Here is a 20,468-nt window from a genome sequence, read left to right as displayed (position 1 = left end):
TTTTTTTTTTTCTAATTCAGTGCTAAAACTGGAATTTTGCCCTAATATTTATTCTGCATAATAATTTTTTTTACTCGACAGTTTTTTCAATAGTATTTCACCAGAAAACATTTTTGAAAAATTTATTTTCCTTTGTAGCTTTATTTTGTTTCTGCTAATAAAATGTAAAACATTTACCTTGTCATCATGTTTTGGTTCAAGCCATATGAATTTTGCATCAAGAAAGATTTTATTCCTGTTATCAGCTTATTTATCACTATAATTAAGCAAATCTGTCACTAAATATGAAGTTCTTTCTATATCCTTATGTTCACTTTCAGATCCATTTTCTATATCTAGCATGCAATCATATTCACGTTCTCTGTATTTCATCATCAGTCTCTTGAAGCTCTCATATTTCTTCTTCAGACAATCCTCTTTTTGTTTTTAGAAAATTGCTATAAACTAAAGCAAAATAATTCCGAGAAATTTTAGAAAGATATGCGATGATCCGACGCAACATGAAGCTCTGTTTATGATATAAGAATGCAGTTATCCCAAATTCTGTAGCTTTATGAATGAAAAGAAAAAAAATAAGAAAAATGGATCTTCATTACAAATGCCTTTGAAAGGTAAGTGGATAATACCTCAGTGACCTAAAATTTGACATTTCATCAGAACTTTTTCAGCCTGGAAAATGGAGAAAAAGACATGGCCTCATGAGTGTATAACCCCGTCCATTCAAACAGGGGTATTATAATGGCCCTGTTTGAATGCCATTATAATGGTCATACTAGTGCCATTATAATGGTTATTCTGTCGAGAAAGGGGTTAAGTAGATAGTCCTAAACTTTTGCTAATAAATTTAACCAACTGAGTAATAATAGAAGTGCTTAATTCATGTTTTATGGGCTAACTTTAGGAAAAATGTAAGATAAAAGTATATGTTTCCTGTATGTACTTCTTATTAGAAGAAATTAATATGAAAAAATATTAAATTAATTGAGTTAAAAAATGTACAACCATTTTAGTCATAAGAATAAATTTATTTGTTGGCTATAAATATTAGCTATCTATATACATATTTTAATAATCCTTATTCAAATTTTTGTATTCTGATTACTTATATTGATATTTTGTATTCTGGTAATATCAGTGTTTTAAAAAAATTTCTTTGTTTTTTCAGATATTCCTGATGTGCAACATGTAGTAAATTACGACTTTCCTCCCACTATTGAAGATTATATTCATAGAATTGGACGAACTGCACGTGGCCATGCAACTGGAATTGCCCATTCTTTCTTCACATCCAATAATGCTAGTTTAACCAAAGATCTTTTATCTCTTTTAAAGCAGGCTAAACAGAAAATTAATCCAGAACTATATTCCATGCATGAATCTTACCTGAATGATCGTAAAGGTAAAAAAAAAAAAAAAAAGTCAATTAAGTTAAAATTTTTCTGATAATTGATAATTATTGATATTAATCTAATGCTACAGTGGTATCAAACTGAAATTCTCATATAGAAACAGACATCAGTTAAGGGGAATCTTCATGATATAATTTGACAAAGGATCAGTTAAGCAAGGGAACTGCATACTAAATACATATATTGCAGTTTCACTGCCTTGTGCAACAGATTATAATATTTTAAAAAAATAGCATATACATTTTTATCTGTGAAGGTATCAGTAGATGTGAGTGCATAATTTTCACAGAAACCTCAGATTAAAATATGTGGTCCTATAATATTTGTAGAAGCAACTCTTATGTAACACATAGTTAAGATCCTAAGCAAAATTTCATTTGGTTATGTCTCAGAATCTTGTCAGACAGTATTTATTGTATTAAGATCTAGAACAGTGATTCTCAACCACTGTGCTGCAGCCCTTTTGTGTGCTGCCAATTTTTTTTTTAATTATGAGATGAAAAATAAAATCCGATACCAAATCATTCGGCCATTTTATAGAAATAAACTAAGGGTATTCATGGTATATTTAACTTATCCTTTCATGGATAGATGGAGGCATATCACGGAAGTCAAACTTATCAGATCGTGTGCTCCGCCCAACGAGGAGTTGGCTCCAGCTGATTCAAAATTCAACTACAGTAGAACTCCAATTTTCCGAATCAATTGGGATCAAACCCCATTTGGATAATTGTATTTTTTCCGAAGAAAGGGTCTACGTACATTTTAATTAATTACTATATGTTGAAATGGAAGAAAAAACTATTTTTTTAAAAAAAAAAGAGGTTTTAATTCATTAAAATGAAAAGGCAACACTTTTATGTACATGTTATATAGTGTACTGTACAGCACTTACAAGTGCTGAAAGTCATTGCTTGCTGGACATCTCGGTCAAAGTAAGCTGTTTGACTGTCTTATATGTTTTCGGGCAGCCATGTTGCCCATCCGCTTGGCAGTTTTGCATGTGGTCTCACTTGGGTTGAAGCTCCATCCACTTTCACACAGTTTCAAGGCAGGCAAACATTTCACTAACTGATGGACCCGTCTCTGCCTCAACTTTGACATTAAGGTCATCTTCATCTTTGACACTTTCTTCTCTCACACTTTCAATAAGTTCATTATGATTTAGAATTTGAAACCCAGGGTCTGACGAATAATCATACACCATCTATTCTGCTGTATCCGCAGCACTAACTTCTGAAATCCAGGAATTTTCAAAAGAATGTTTCTTAATTCGTCAAGTGAGACTTCATCCTCTTCTTCTTCTGTCTCGTCCCTTTTCTTTTCTTGAGCGTCCTTTTCCCCCTCAAAAAATTCTGAAAGCGATTTGGATAATCAGCGATTCGCATAGTTGGAGTTCGGATAAGTTGGAGTCTTGGAGTTGTACTGTACTTATTTTGAATCGATTATATACTTTCAGAGATTTTTATTTAATAAATTATCAATTAAAAGTGTTTTAAATAATCGTAGTAGTTGTTTAAAATAGAAGAACAAAAAATGAATAATAAATAAAGAAAAATATAATAAATGCAGATTTATAAAATACATCTCTAATATAAGAGACTGTTTTAAAAATTGAATGTTTGAAAACCTATAACTTTATATGTATATTTAATATCTGGTAATCTCAATTATGCACAGTCTAATATATGCTTCTCATAGTAGATTGTTATTAAGTAAATTATCTTTAATTAATATATTTACCTGATATCATTGAAAAATAGGAATTTTTATGAAGTATTATATACAGGGTGATTCTAAATTGTTTTTACAAATTAAGAGGGGTGATAATATTCATCCAGATGAGCAATAATTACCGGTCACATTCCACTCTGAGAGGCAGAAAAGAGGAATATTAGAATTCCAACCTGAACTTACAACAGTGTTGGGAGAGCAAATGAACAAGACCAAAAGTTGCACAATCAGTTTAGTGAAAAACTCACAGAGAGTGCACAAAATGGATAAAACCGAAAACTTGGCATTCCAGTGTTAATTCGAGCCCAGGCTTTGATGGCAAACCCTCAAATTCACATCTTCGGTTGGCAAGGTCTCAACCTTGCAAACGATTGCAACTGTCATTTTCTTGTCAAGATTAATTGTTGATTTAAATGCTGTTAAGAATTTTAAAATGTTCATCAAAAGTCTTTAGTGTTATTTTTATTAAATGTGAAGAATACTAAATATGACTCTTATTGCAGCCAAATGTCAGGATTCCCAAATGTTTCGTCGGCATCGTCGGTATGCTGCATGATAATATGAGAATGTAGAGTTTTAATTTACCACTAGGATTATTGGTAAGTAAATATATTGTATTTTGAGATTGAAAAAAAATTGTGATCATAATTTATTACATTATTTTCTTTTCAAGTGTCATTTAATGTGTGTTTATGTATATATATATATGCATATTAAATCTTTCAGGTTGATAAAAACTATGCATGGGCAAGCAGAAGAATATTCTTTAGTAGGGTACAGGCATGCTAAACCTGTATAACATTCAATCATGATATACAGAAAAAGAAATGGAACAAAATTATTTACGATGTACAGTTTCCTTCAAGTAATAAATAATTTTTGACCAAATGATTCCTCTTTTTTAAGTGACTTCCATTTCTTCTTAATTTTTGCATATAATAAACAAAAATTAAGATCATATCAAGATTTTGTGTGGTAGTTTTAGTTCACTGCACAAGTGTTGCAACACTTGTGTTTCTCAGAAGTCATTCATTTTGTTTTAATTTTAAATGCAATGTACACTGTAAGTGTAATTTTAAATGCAATGTACACTGTAAGACATAAATTGGCACATCAGAAAAAAGAATGGTATTGAAATGAAATGCCATTTGTTGATAAACTGTCGTGCTAACTGAGAAAATTTAGTACCCTATGAATGAATAGTCAGAGCTCCAGTCCAGAAATGAAGGTCCTGAAAGTGTATCATAATTGTCAATTCAAGTTTTTCATTGTATCTCATTTTAATTTTTAGCCTAAGAAAGGTTTTCCAGGAATAAAGGAAATTAATTAAAGTAATTTAATTAGGCAAATTCCTTTCCTCTAGTGATTTTCAGGGTAATTTTTGTTATTGAATTTTTTTCATTCGAATTGAATTTTTTAAAATTACATTTTATTGATTTTATTCAATTTTTCTGATTGAACTTCATTTTATCTGAGTTGTTTTAATCTACTACAGACATCTGTAGGTTTTTAATGAAGATTCAAGCAAGGTTTAATCAGTTAATATTTGCATTCATACTTTAATATATGGTACATTAGGAAGTTTATCCACACAAATACTGTGTACATTAATTATTAATTTTATTTTCATCATATTTAAAATTACTTAATAAAAGCTTTCCTTTATTTCTCAGGATTTTCTCAGTATAAATGTTAAAAAAATTTAAATATTAAATTAGCCAAGCAATCTTAACATTTAGAATGTCTAATTAAATGCTAATATATATTACATTAGAATTGTATTACAAATAGGTAATCTGAACTGTACATTATAAAGTGAATTAAAATCAGTATGAAGTTCATTTAAAATGGTATTGCCACATAGTGTGAAAAATCTTCCCATTTTTAAGATTTCAAGGTTGGCTGCTGTTGTGTATTGTGGCTGCTTACCTAGACTATTACAATGTATCTGTGTTACTGTAAAAGACCGAAATTAGAGAATGTCGACATTCACTGGTGAATGTCCACACATACCAAATACGTTGGTGAAAGACTGAATATTGAATGATATTCTCATAAATTCGGACCATCACCGGTATATACCGACAATCACAGATGTACTGTAGTGGAGGTCGAAAAGATAAGTCGAGGTCAACAGAGGGACGACAGTCTGTCACCAAATCCTTTATTCTGCTGCGATTGAAGTTATGTGGCATATATTTGTTATACTCTTGAACACTGCTTGTCAGTCTTATGCAAGGTTTGATGGTACACGCAACGTTTTCTTAAATTTTTTTTTTTTTTTAATCGTATACCCTAATTTATATTGAATGGATACTGCAGTGAATCATGAAGTTTTCTTTGAAAAGTTAAATGCATTAACAAGAATACAATTGTTTTTATTTTGCACTAGAAAAGTACTCTAAAATACTTTCTGAAGTAATTTTTGCAAAAACTAAGTGCAACACACCTTTTGATTACAGGCGATTAAAACGTTTGATGTTTTAAAAATTAATGATGAAGAAAAATTAAATGTACCCTTAAAGCCAAAAGAAATGAATGTCCAGTATTATGCTACTAATGATGAATTGTTCAGCATACTAGTTGAAACTCACACGAGAATAGGCCATGGAGAAAGAACACATATGCTTAAAGATTTGTAAGGTAAATACAAACATATTACATATGAAGTTGTAGTGTTGTATTTAAATTTATGTAAACAATGTCAAATGAAGCATAGTGCACCTAAGAAACTTATTGTTGTGAAACCAGTGATCAGTTCTGAGTTAAACTCAGTATGTGAAATTGATCTGTTAGACCTGCAGTCACACAGGATGGCGAATATAAGTTCATTATTGTGTATCAAGATCATTTAACGAAGTTTGTCTAGCTATGACCATTAAAAATTAAGATAGCTAAAGAAGTATCATATCATCTTTTTCAAATATTTTTAACATTTGGTTCTCCAGCTATATTGCATTTGGATAACGGTAGGGAATTCAGTAATCAAGTCATATCCTAACTACGCTGGTGTGCAAAAATTAAGGACGAGACGGATTTTGCAATATAACTTTGTACAAAAGCTTTCCAAATCAACACATTTAATACCGTCTTCACACTGTCAGGCAATAACGGTGGAGACAAGCTTCACTACAAAGCACCAGAGTACAGCTCCCGACTCGGTCGTTCTTGGAACTCCACGCACTCTCGACACTCTCCACGCTACAACTCGCAATGCACCCGACTACACACAGAACACAGCTCCCGACTCTTCAGTTCGGTCGTTCCTGGAGCTGAACACACTCTCTCAACGATGCACTAACCGCAATACACTAAGAGACTCTTCGGTGCACTCGACGACCCACTCGGCAGTCAACTGGATAGACTACTCACGGACCGACTAACTCGAGACTAACTATCTCACACACTGACTCTCGTCGTACCAGCAAGATTTACATAGTTTTTAGCTTGTGTTCGAGAAAATTCTGGGCTAAACCGGTAAGAATTCGTTCCATACGGTTCTTCCACCGTCCACGGCATATCGCCAATTTTGTTGCCAAATGGGCGATTTCTTGCCAAATATGGCGACTTTGAAACTGCTTTGCAGAGAAGCTATCTTACCGCGCCTGAACGTTTCGTAACAATATTAATGAACAATTAAGATCCCCAATACGTAAGGACATGAGTAATGTAAGCAACACTTACTAAAAGAGAAATCGGAGGGATAAAAAGAAGCTTTATTGAAAAAGTAGCATGGAGCGCAACGTGACTGAAGGCCGAAACATCCCTGTGATGGGTCTCCAGCAAGAAACATCCGGTCTTTAATAGGGGATATGATCTTCCCTGACTGCTAGGCAGGTTTCACAGCGTCTGCCCATGCTGAGAACGAGGGTGTCAATGAGTTGTTGAGGCATTGCTGCCCATTCGTCTTGCAGCGCCAATAGAAGCTGCGGAATCGTTACTGGTGGTAAGGTACGAGCTGACAAGCGTCTGCCTAGAAAATCCCATACATGCTCGATGGGATTAAGATCTGGAGATCGTGCTGGCCAATCCATACATTCAATATCCTCACTCTCTAACAGCTGTTCGGCAGCTACTGTGCGATGACATGGTGCATTGCCGTCCATGAAAAGGAACTGCGGACCCATAGTGCCTCTAAAAAGATGAACATATGGAAGAAGAATCTCGTTACAATAACGGGTCCCGTTGACTGAACCTGCGTCGAAGATGTGAAGGTCTGTACGACTACCAAGCATGATGCCTCCCCAAAAGAGAACACCGCCACCTCCATACCTGTCCCTTTCAATGATGTTCGAGGGATGATTGCGGCTTCCCCGCTCTCTCCAGATGAGTATGCAATGAGAATCGCTACTCAGACTGAATCTGCTCTCATCTGTAAAGACTATTCGTCCCCATTCATTGTCTCTCCAATTCCGGTGTTCCCGGCACCACAGAGAACGCCTTCTCCAATGGGCAGGCGTTAGAGGTACACACCGTACAGGGCGTCGTGCAAACAGACCACCACCGTGCAGTCTTCTGGCCATCGTAAAACGCTATATCGGTCGTCCAGTCGCCTGTGTCGTGTGTCTAGTGATTTCTCCCGCCTGTTTCTTCTGGCCTGTAAGGCAATATACCGGTCATCTGCGAGTGTGGTTCCTCGTGGACGACCACTACTAAACCCCCGGATAGCTGTTCCTGTAGTTTGAAATTGTCTCAAGTCGTGAAACGATGCTGTGAGCAATTCCGAACTCTGCAGCCACACTTGTCACACTGCGGCCTTCCTCCAACTTCCCAATGATTCGACCTCTGGTAAAAGCATCCAGATGTCGTCTAACAGATTGATTATTCGCTATTTCTCGCTGAGGCAACAACTCGGTGTGATTTTAACTGCTATACGGTGTGCAATCTCTTTGCCAAAAATACTGATCTTACACCGACACCATGCTTTATACTACTCGGACACTCCCCCATTACGTCTACCTGCATATCTGCGCATGTGCTACCATACATCACCTTACTTAATCTCCTGATTGGTCTTTCTGTCCGCTCTGCCTCTTCGTTCAGCTGATATGCTAATTTTTCGACTTTGTCCTTAATTTTTGCACACCAGTGTATGTGCTGTGTGTAAAGATGTTAAGATAGTTCATGGAAAGCCTCGTCATATTAAAACACAAAGCTCAGTTGAAAGGGCTAATCAAGATATACAGAATTTGTCAACTGCATGGATTAACGATAACGATATAAATAAATGGGGAGATGGGTTGCCCTTTGTTCAATTTGCCAAGAACACTACATATCAGGAAGGAATATGCCAAAGTACTCATGAAGCTGTGTTTGGTATTAAACCAATAAGAGGCATAGTATCATCCTTTTTGCCTGGCAAACAAATCGCAAATATTGAAACAGAACAACTCGAAAAAATTGCTAATACTTTCGAAACCAAAGAACAGCTTGAAGAAAGCTTAATACTTTTGAAGAAAATTTGAGCAGTGGCCATACCGAAAACCATATTCCAAACAAAAATATTATGTTAGGAACCTTAAAAATAATAATAATAAAAAAAAAAAAAAAAATTCCTCCTACTGAAATTGGTGATTTATGTAAGTTGGCTCAGTATGTAGAACAGTTTTATTTTTAAATATTAAGGCATCCAAAATAGAAATAAGATTTATGGTTAGTTTATAGGTATGCTTTTACAGCTTTTTTTTTTTTTTTTTTTTTTTTTTTTCAGTTAATATTTGAAATAGAAAAAAATTGCACAGCAGCAGTGTCTGTACAGTAAACATCAAATTACGTTAGTCCCACATTCAGGTAGAAACATCTGTTGTTAATCACTGCAGTAATCCTTTTGTTCAAATATATAAGATTTCAAATTTTTTCATTGTAAACTAATATTTTAAACCTTTCTCTAAACAGAAGAAATCTACTTAGTCTACTTCTTTCTATTTATCATCCTGGGAAAAATAACATGTTGTGCTGAGTTGTAGAAAAGTGATGCTGTGATCTACTAAATGTGAAATCTCTCGGGTAGGAGATTTGATGTTAAAGGAGAACTATTAAGCACTTTTTAAATAAGTGCAACTTTGGAATTCAGTACTATATGTTAGAAATAAGAACATAATCTGTAAAATTGTTACTGTATTTATTAAAAAAATAAATCTAATCACTTTAGATATGATTCAATTTATTTCACCTGTAACTGTGTTTTGTTTATTTACCCTGTGCATTATATTGATGGATCATTTAATAGCCAGTTTTTTAGAGAAGATCAATAGCTGGTGTTATGTACCAGAGGTTCAGTGGGTGGCTTTGTAGACCAGAGGTTCAATAGCCCATCTTATATGCTAGAAGTTCTTATCTTGCTCTTGTGTGTCGTTATTATCTTGTTGGGTTAGTGCAAAGATCCTGTAAAATTTTGTTTAGTATTATTAGACTTTAAATTATTCTGTGCTTGTTGTGCACTAGATATAACTATATTACACTGATAGACAATTTCTAAAGATGAACAGCATTGAGAGGAAGTAAAATGTGGAAAATTAGAATAACTGTACGAATGAATACAAGTAACTGATGTCGACCATGGTCTAACAGATGACCGAAATGTGTTGGCGGTTGTTGTTGAAACAGAAGACTCCGACTTTTAAACTAGCAAATAAAAATGGTACTTTCAAGCAGCTTTATACCCGTAATCAGTTCATAATTTGTAAAGAAAAGTTACTTTCCATACATGAGATTTTTTCTCGAGAAATGTCACTGAGAGAAGCAGCTGCAGCTAATTTGAGAAATTGAGGGCAAGGCTACACATCAAGGAGGTTAGAATAGAAGGAGGGAGGGTTCGCAGTTTCCTCCACTATCAGGGAATGAAGCTCCACGAAACAAGCGGCGTCCATGTTTGTAACTTCAAAACATTTGCCATACGGTAGTGAAAAGTACATGTTTCTCAGCTGTTAAATGCAGGGATTTTCCAGTAAAAATATCTTAAATTTATAATGAAATGCTTCGCTATTGTTAGTTTTTTGTTTTAAAGTTATAAAGATGATATCCGTAATTTACTAAGTACAGAAAATCATTAAGAAATAGTTCAAAATCTAAATGATGTTTCTGCATAACTTCAAGAATTTGTATAGGTTTTATTATCAACTTGTTGGGTATACTTTCCAATTGTTTCTTTAAGAAGTGATATTTCTGATTTATTCGCAATATTATTACTATTTATTAAAGAATCACTTAGAATAATTTTTACCTGAAATTAATAGCAGATAATTATCTAAAAAAATGGTAACATGTTGCTTTTTTTTAAATGAATGTTTTAAATAGCTTTTTTTCACAACCAACAACCTTATATCAACAAGCAAATAAATATTAATAAAATAAACCAGATTTATGTGAATTCAATGATTTCAGTTTATGCGCGTTTCATATTTATAAATCTCAAAGAAATTACCTTGAATTAAGCTGAATTACAGAAATGTACCTATATAAATTTTTGGATATATCTTTTCACATGTTCAATTGTGTAAATATTTTACTTACGTTTATTGCAATACTGCCCAGAAATTTGTAAGCTTATGCAAAAACATTTTAACAACTGAACAGTTTATCTCGATCAAATGCACAAATTATATTCGTAACAGTTCACAAAACTTAAAAATGAGTAATAATTAATGCATAAAGAAGCGTTGCTTTATTTAACACTTTTACAATTCATAAAAATAGTAACAATTGATTTCTTACTTTTCATGAAAATTATAAAACTATTTACCTAAGCGTTCAAATCATACAGTTTAATTACTAGCACATGTATGTTAAGGAACGAAGATACCAGCTGTAAGCAAAAACATTAAAATGTATTTAACATGTTTCGATTATTATTAAGTCTTTGTTTTCACATCTGGAAAGAAAACATGACGTGATATTTTTTAACATATTTATGAAATTACACACACACAAAAAAAAAAGAAAATCAATACTTACGAGTAAACAGTAATCCCAGGAATATTTTTTGAAAATCTATCTGTGCATCCATATGCAATATAAGCTGACATGCTTCAAAAAGAAAAGGGGGAAAAAATGTTACAATTACAGACTTCCTTGCACAAGTCACAGTGATAACAGTAACATGGCCGCCAAGCTTCACCATTTGAGTTGAACCTTCCCTCCTTCTATTCTAACCTCCTTGCTATACATGCTGTCACTGTAAAAGTAAATGTTCCACAACTAAATGCAGTTAATAAAAGCAAGGGACTCTTGTGGAGTTCAAAATGTCATAAAAGTTGTTGCAATAAGTAAGATTTCAATTGCATTATTAAGTAAGGTTTTTTTTTTTTTTTTTTTTTTTTTTTTGTATTATTTTCTTTTCTTATTTAGGATGTACTGTTTAAGTTCAAAAGTTTATTTATATGTACTGTTACTTTAGCTTTTTTGTATTTTGACATATACGGTATAAATGCAGAAGTTAAAAAGAAAAAAAAAGTTCTTTATTGGCTGAATTTAAAACTAAATGCTTAACATTTATCCAAGCACAACTGCTGTCATTAATAGGAAGGCAAATGGTATGGAGTAGACCTTCTCATGTTAGAATCTTAAGCTTCATGTCCCAGAGTGAAAACATCTCTACAGAGTTACGAACAACTCTCTTCACCGAGATTGGCTACTCCTATCAGTAAGAAAGGCGAAAAAGTTACATCACGCTTGTAAAGTTTTTTCGTGCCTGAAATATGGAGAATAAAGTGCATTGCATAGTCAACATTTACCATTAGTGCATGGTGGCATTTGCCAGTGTAAGTCAGAAATAAGGATATTTGCCAAACATTTTAAACATGCACGAAGCGACGATGTGAATGTTGACATTCTCTAAATTTCGGTCTTTCACACTGACATCTCCTATGCATTCATGTTGATTACAAGTGTGTAAAGACTATGGAACTGAAATAATTATGGACAAATTGAGAATCGCTCGTCATTTCGGTTGGGGCAGTGAGGTGAAAAATGCATTTACAATAGTGGTGTGCTTAATCGGCCTGGAATTACACTAATTGGAGACAAACTGTCTTCAATAATGAGTTCCACTTTGAACTGAATTTGGATAATCAGTGCAAATCTGACTGGAGATATCCAGAACAGGGTTGGGGTCTGACTTTAATGATATATAGGCTGAAGCAGGCAGTTATAATTTGGGATGCTATTTCTCTTAATAGCTAGACCCTCTTTAGTGGTTATCCGTGGTACCTTTACAGCACAGAAATATGTGACAAAATTCTACAATCTGTTGTGTTTTCACTCTTTTTGTGTAATCCCGGCTCACTTTTCGATGAAATAATGCTGAAATGCTCATGGCACACATTTCTACCGATTGTCTTCATGCTTCCGAAATGCTTCCTTGATCAATTAGATTACCAGAGCTTTTCCTCACAGATCACTTCTGGGGGCTGATGGGAAAGCATCTTTGTCACAGAATGATGGTGAATTAACTTGATAATTGGATACAGTTTGGAAGAAAATTCTGCAGGAACAGCATTTGCCCATTTTATGAATCATTGCCACTGTAGAAAACTGCATATGTATGAAAAGTAAATTAGTGCCTTTAGATTTGCTTATTTTGTGTAGCTCTTTTTGAGAGGGGGGAATAAATCTTCCAATTCTATTGAAATTGCAATGACGTTTTTCTTATTTACATGTACACTCCGGGAAAAAAAGGGGGGAAAGTTCTATATCTCTCGTTCTACTGGGCCGATCAAAGAAATTCAACTTGCCTTTTTCATGTCTCAAATTCTGTTCCTGCAGAATTTCTTTCTAAACATAATTATAACACAAATTTGTGAATAAAATCAACTTTATAAAATTTATCAGATAGCATTAAATATTTTACCCTAATAATAGTTGGACATATTTGTGTGTGTGTGTGTATTTAATTATGGCAAAGCACACGAGGGCTATCTGCCTAAAGGGAGGGATGCCTTTCGTGGAGGACTTTCTAAGGGAAACTGGCTCGTATACACGTTACACATGGGGAAAACCACGAAAACGCCCATGCAGCCAGCCCGTTCGCGGGATTCGAACCTCAGACCGAACTACCAGTGTTCAGCGTCTTTACCGCTCGGCCGGTGGGCGTTGGACATATTTGAAAGAAGATTAGTGACATTTTATTTACGTATTATCAATTTAGCTTTATGTTGATATTTTTCTTATTTGTATCATTTTGTCACATACTTGCTGAATCTACCTTCTAGATTTGTTACAGAACATTGGATGCTCTCACCACTACTGCTTGTGTAGAGAGAAGCTTGCCACCAGAACAAACCTGAAAGCCTTATCTTGGCAAGTTTTGAAAGTTAGTTGTGCTCTGGCTTGTCTGACGCAGTTTTGTTGCTTCCTGGGGGTCGGAACCCAGTTAACCCTTTGGTGTATAATCACGAGTCTTACTCATGGTAAAGAATTTGTGCCATAAACAAAAGCCACAAGTCTGACTCATGGTGAAGAATTTGTGCATAAAATGCCGCATATTATTTTTAGAACAAGCGATTGGCGTTATTCTACATCAAATATTTTTCCTTTGATAGTAACATCAATATTTTGCTTTGTTCAATTGTTTCTGAGGAAACTTTATATGATCTTTTACTTTAGTTCCCCGCAAAGCTTCATTACATTCACACGTTTCAAATATAATTTCGTATAAAGAATTAAACTCTTAACCCATCATGCAATTATTTTTGTCAACTGATCAATTGGTTATGACTACACCCTAGATGTTTTAAAATTACTTTTGTACCTAAACATTATTATTTCACAATTCCTTTCGTTACACTGAAATACATATGTTATGAAAAGTATACATTTTGTGTACATGGCTGAGGCTGAACAGAGTTGAATGGCACAGCGCACGACCGACTTTCTTGTTTACTATAGCTTGCGCAATTGGCAGATATCGTGTAGGCCAAAGGCTTTAAGGTTCCAATAAGCCACTAAAGCACCAGAGGTGATAAGCTGTTTTGTATTAAGTTTCACATTAATTTTTACATTTTTCTGCTATATCTTGTGACCACGGTAAAGATTAATGAAAGGCAGTAACTTACTTTATTATGCATAGATAATTTTTAAGGGAGACCAGTTAGTTACAAATAATTGAATTAGCTAGTTAGATAAGCTTACTTAGTCATTTTAGATTAACATGGTTACTATTAAATTTGTTTTGTTAAAAAGGCACTATTAAAATCCCAATTGATTAACGTGTCACAGTTTAAAATACATGTTATTTATGACAGATTCTTAAACGAAACATTTTGAACCAACAGTACTCAGCAAAATATTTGTGCATCTTTTTAATTTGAAGCTTTTCCAGGCATTCTGGCTATTATATCAATTTCCTTCTTTTTAAGCATCTTTCCTAATTATAAGAAATTTGTTTCAATATGCAAACCAATATTCCCACTAGTTTCTGCGTGTTTTTATCGTCTAACTTGGCAATCTCTTGATAAAGTACCTATGAGGTTTTCCTTGATCTGGTAAACGTTAAATAGTCCAAAACCCGTGATAGGCATGAAGCAAATTATTGCTATGTCTAAAGGTAACTAACTACAAAGTCGGATAAAGGTTTAAAAAAAGCTATCTCTTTTTTTAAAAGATCTTGGAATATAAAAGACATGATATTATGCTAGCAAAATCAACTACAGCTTATGGTGATCCAATTAAACAATAACAGTCAAATTCAAACTAAAAATGTGGACTAGCGGTCAAAGACCAGACAATTCAATTTTAATCTAAGCTGGCTTAGAACACATAACAAATTCAAATATTGGGCAGCGATATCGCAAAGATGAATAATTACAAATTATCGCAGCTGGTAAGAACTAACGTAAGGTGCAAGCGGTGGCCAGAAACAAATTCAGCCTTAACAACTCCAAAACCTTAGCTTAAACACTATATCTAGGTGATTTTCATTCCGGTGAGGAATTGGAAAATTATGGCAAAGGCTGAAATTATAAACAACTGCTTAATTTACATAATAATACTATATATCTTTGAAGAATAATTTCCTTTCTCTTTATGTATTCAGTTCCTTTTTTTAATATGTTTCCTCTTCATTTTAGAATTTTTGGATTTAATTAAAGATTTCTGCTATTCTAAAAAAATAAATGCAAGTAGATTTTATAGGAAAAGGTGCTGATTTTATTTCTTTAGTAATGTGAACATTCAGAATAAATATGAAATGATATACGGTAAGGGACGATGTAGCAGAATTTTTAGAATTTAGGATTCACAGAGATTGCATCAGTCGGGAAAATGCGTAGCACCAGCCCTGTGTATGATGCAAAAACTGTAGCTATGGTTTTCAGTGCATGGGAACAATTGAAGATTTTGCACCCCCTCCTGTATGCCAAGAATGAAAAGCATTTAATTCTAAAATTTTGTAACATCAATTTGGTATCCTATAGACGTTATGCCCGGAGACAGATATCCCCCCCTAGCTACGCCACTGACGATGCAATGAGACATATAAGAATAAGAGGATGCATTAATACATACAAGATAATTGTCAGTTTTCAATTTCTTTATTTATAGAAAAATTCCTTTCTATAAATGCCTGTCCATGTGATAAGATTAGAATTTTTGATAGTTTCCATGCTTGTGTCTACTGAAAAGTAGAGAAAACAATAAGATGAACATATTAAGAAAAAGACGTCTAGTATCAGAAGTAAAATATTTAAATGTTATGTTTTCATTGTTTATTAGAAAATCCTCCAAAAAGTAAAAGTTTATGTAACACAAACTTTCTGTAAAATACATCCATTACGTGTTAATATCATGAAGACATTTGTCTGGAATCTTCCTAGATATGTGCGTCTGTAAACCTTGCCTTAAAATCCTTCTAAACTTTGTAACTTGCAGTGTCTAAAGTCCTTAAAAAAATTACTCCTACCAATTCTGAAACAGCAAAAAGGGCTGAAATATTTTTTTAAAAAATCGGAGGAAAATGTATTAAATTAATTTTCTAGAGAAAAATGACATGGGAAAAACTCTAACCATGAAAAGATTACAATGAAGGCAGTTTTAATTAATTACATAGCTATTTTGCTTTTGCCAAGTATTGTTTCATTAATTGTGCTAAATCGGAAAGCTGTTATTACCTTATTTTTCAAATTCAAAATATTGTATAATAAGTTGCCGAAATTGAAAATAATGTCACTTTATATGATAGCGAAAAATAAAAATGTTTAATTTTATAATGTTTCTTGAATACAATTTCAATATATTAACATTATTTTAATAAAATTGATCAATGTTATAATATTTTTTAAAAAAGGATCGTCGAAAAATTCCCAGATTTCCGAATTAAGTTTTTTTATAGAAACTGATCTTAAAATCGCCAAATTTGAAACCGTTTAATAAAGAATTTACTTTTCCAAACGCGAAGAGATGTTTAAGAGCTCTTCATTAGAAAAAAATGAAATAATTTCGAAATGCTTATGCTTTACTTCTTTAGTATCCCACTGTTTATATTAGAAACAGGAACAAATTATAACCCATGAACCAACCTATTCATCCATTTAAAAGATAACTATATTTGTTAATGAATCGCCCAAAAAAATTTGTCCAAAATGTTAATTCACATTCAAAATGGCAGTCTTAAAAACAGACAGAAATTTCAGATGATTAAAATTAAGGACCTCCTGCCGAATTTTATAAAAATTAAAGACCAAAAATCAATTTAAAAAAATTCAGGACTCTTTAAGGACCGTACGAACCCCGATTTAGAAATAATTAAATATGAGACATATTTATTATCATCCATTATTAAAGCATTTCCAGTTCTCATATTTTTACAAATACTAACATTATTACTGCTTTAGCAGATATGAAAATACACAATATCAGAACAGGAGATGCAATGATGTCAGAATTCCTGGCTCTGAAAAATTTCACCCTACCCCAAGACTCATGGACCAGAACTAGTATTTCCCATTTGTTAGATACTCTCCAACAGATTTTATGATTAAGTAATAAATGGGATTAGTTTTAATTTATGCTCTGTATCAAAGTAGTCCATTAACAAAGTAAATTTTAAAAAAGTTAAATCAAAGTATTTGGCATATCCTATATCACTTCTCAGTTACAGAAGTTCTCCAATGTGTATGGAAGTTTACAGAATAACAAACAGAGCAGAAAAAGTTATTTTCTTTGTTTAATCATTCCTCCCCTCCTCAAGAAAGAACTATGCCTCACTGCTCCCGATATTGACAATTTATTCAAAATTTATAGCTATTCAAGGCTGCATTTTTTGCATAATTTAAAGAATACTTTTGGATCCTAAAATTACTTTGCCCAAGAAAAAGGTTTAACTATTTCAAACGGCACAGGAGTTAGCAATTTATAATATGTAAATTTTTCAGCAAGGAATTTAATACAAATAAAAGCACTGTATTCTACACTTTACAGAGGTTTAGTAACTTCAGACTTTTAGCACATTAGAAATGAATACCTAAACACGTTTTAAATTGTGGAAAAAGTGTCTATAATGAAAACAAAAACACAGAAACATTTAAAAAATCCTTTCTTTATTTTTCCAGTATATGAAAGGTAAACCAAAAACTGTTCCACTTGACAAGGAATTTTTTGGTCAGTACACAAGATGTTCATGCAAAAGAGGAAACTGATAAATTATACAAAAATTCTTCTCATTAATGGCAGCAGATTTTAAGTTTTATAGACAGAAAAGGTAAAGGTAATGATTTAAAATTATGAAATGAAAGAAAGCTGAGACAATGAGGGCATATGAAAAATATTACACATGAAAAAGCATACACATCAACTGTGTGCGTATGATGCAGCTAAATTTTTTTGCTAAATCTTTCACCAAACAAATGTTTATCATACAATTGACTTTTTACCAACTTTATATATATATTCTTTCTAAAGAGGCATTTCTGTGTGTTATTCTGAGAACAGATGAAAATGCACATTCCTTTTACATTTTTTAATGCAGAAAACTAATTTTTTACAATTATTTGACAACCAAATGGTCGGATAAAACATGCCAGAATGGGTAAATCAATTAATATGGCATGTGGAAATCAGACATGACTACAATATAAAACAATTATCTCATCGATGCCGCAAGAAAAACACAAATAAATTACATGCAAGCAGACAGGAGAATGTACTTTTTTCTATAGGTGGCACTTACTCTTAGAGTACCTGTTTTAAAACTATAAGACAAAATTAACAGAATGTATTTAAAAACCTTTCCTCCCATAAATAAATGTATTTTCTTTACCAAGCTCTTAAAATTCTTGTTTCCAAATTCAAAAATCAATGAGTGACATTTTACCTGTTTTTTTTCCTTGATTATAAATAACTAATTTTTATTACTTTGAAAATTGAATTAGTTTTAAACATGCCTCACTTTTTACACTAACGTCAGATAAACATTGCTTATTTGAAAACTTTAAATGCTCAATGTTCTTTTTCTTAGAATGCATATTTTTTGGTTTAACCTTATTGTTTTATCCGACCCCTCAAGCTGAATTAAAGAGAAAAATTTTGAATTCTTCTTTTAGGACATAAAAAGTGTTAATACATATGAATGATAACACACAGACATGCAACTAAAAATTTAGCAAACAAAATTTATTTGATTGCATGTAAAATCTATACATATGCACACACAGTTTAGATAATCTGTATGCTTGGATGACTTAAGGACCATGCTAACTGCAGCCAGTTTAAGATGTTTCACATGAAGATCTTGTGCGTCCCTAAGATAAATAACAAAAAAGAATTATTAGGAATGATTATAATTACTATAAATTTAAACATATTACAAAAAAAAAAAGAGCCATACTTTAGAGCTTATGTTTAAATTCTTTCAGATATGAAAATATCAATAAGGAAAAAGTAATGCTTAATGCATATGAAAATGACACTGACATAAATAGAATACTGAAAAATGTAAAAGTTTTGAACAGTCAATACTGAAGTAAACATGAAAGACAACATGGTTGTTCAAAATTTTAAGCTCTGTGGCTGAAATGCAAGAGACAGCACTTAAAAATGTGCTAAAGGAACAAATGGAATAAAAGAAAATATCACAGAACAAAATATATTGCGTAAAGGAAACAGCAACAACATTTTAATACTATCACACTTGGAATATGCTAATAAACAAATTAAATTTTATGCATAAACAAACATAAGTGAAGGAAAAGCCACAAGCACAAAATCTAATTAATATTCAAAACAATAACTTATGCTAAGTGGTGGGTTTTATTAATTTTTTTCTCTAGTAACATCCATTTTGATTGGAATTGGGATGGGCAGTTTGATTGTAATTGTATCCCATATCCCGATATGTAGCACTTTGTGGGGGAGGCACAGGGGCATTACTATAATGAGAAGCATTTTTAGGTGTTTGCAAACCAATTTGCCCCTGATTCGGTTTGAATGAATTTGTAGCATCATATCCAGATTCTTTAAATCTATTTCCATAATTACGATTTTGTGTAGCATCAAATCCAGATTCTTTAAATCTATTTCCATAATTCTGGTTTTGAACACCACGAGTACCATAAGAATGCAGACCAATATTTTTAAATTCATGATTAGTGCCAAATTTTGCAGAATCATTCCTATTGTTGAATTCACGACCAGTGTTACCTTTTACCCCAGAATTTCCAAATTTGTTGTCTCTAGAGCCACTGTACTTGTCACTCCTGTTGCCGAAAGTGCGGCGTTCACTGGAATTATTGTGACGTTTATCTTCATATCTTCCAAAGCCACGTCCTCCACCATTATTGCGACCTCCCCATCTACGACCTGAAATAAATTAACTCATATAGTATGAACAAAACCAAAAATATATTAATATGCATGACTTAATGTTGTATTTTATACAGAAATTAAAAAAGTACAAAGGGAAAGAAACTAAATGGTGATCACAAAGCCAGAGCACATCAGATATAATGATCACATTTCTGGGCTTATTTTCTTCGTATATACTGAAATACTGTCTACCATTTCACTGTTCAATCAACTGACCTACTTTTAGCAATTATGATATCTTTAGAACAATGCTTTCAGAGATAAATTCCAGTCACATTTGCCATATAAGATATTTAACTCTTTTCCCACCCAATTTTATTGTCTTAAGATTTAATAAGAAACTGTTTCCTGATAACATCTGAACAGTGACAAACTGAGGATTGCCATCAAGAGATTCATTAGGAATTTAGATAGTCCTGTACTCTAACATTATCATTAAGAAACAATAAAAAAAATCCTGTAACTTTTTCATAAAGATAATATTGAAGTCAGATATATTATTTTGCTCATAATTTCCCAATGTAATATTGA

General features: G+C 32.8%; 2 protein-coding genes across 2 annotated transcripts in view; one reads left to right on the top strand and one right to left on the bottom strand.

Moving 5' to 3' along the window:
- The window catches only part of LOC118205085 (uncharacterized), a 130,832-nt gene extending 126,801 nt beyond the window's left edge, over positions 1-4,031 (top strand). Inside the window, exons 14-16 of the mRNA XM_085824063.1 lie at positions 1,166-1,399; positions 3,647-3,742; positions 3,870-4,031. Coding sequence (XP_085680189.1) covers positions 1,166-1,399; positions 3,647-3,699 — 287 coding nt within the window. The 3' untranslated portion in view covers positions 3,700-3,742; positions 3,870-4,031. The remainder of the gene's footprint in view (positions 1-1,165; positions 1,400-3,646; positions 3,743-3,869) is intronic.
- A 13,622-nt stretch (positions 4,032-17,653) lies between these two features.
- LOC118200484 (putative ATP-dependent RNA helicase DDX17) overlaps positions 17,654-20,468 on the bottom strand; it is a 59,593-nt gene continuing 56,778 nt past the window's right edge. Inside the window, exons 14-15 of the mRNA XM_085824052.1 lie at positions 19,773-19,931; positions 17,654-18,874 (exon numbers count right to left, since the gene is read on the bottom strand). Of these exons, the coding sequence (XP_085680178.1) occupies positions 18,852-18,874; positions 19,773-19,931 (182 nt within the window). The 3' untranslated portion in view covers positions 17,654-18,851. The remainder of the gene's footprint in view (positions 18,875-19,772; positions 19,932-20,468) is intronic.

Source organism: Stegodyphus dumicola, chromosome 1, assembly GCF_044657685.1.
Source record: "Stegodyphus dumicola isolate Sdum_Otavi_A_Nest chromosome 1, ASM4465768v1".
In the NCBI taxonomy this organism is placed as follows: domain Eukaryota; kingdom Metazoa; phylum Arthropoda; class Arachnida; order Araneae; family Eresidae; genus Stegodyphus; species Stegodyphus dumicola.
Note: the sequence above shows the minus strand (reverse complement) of the source record. Positions and strands in the feature narration are given on the sequence as shown.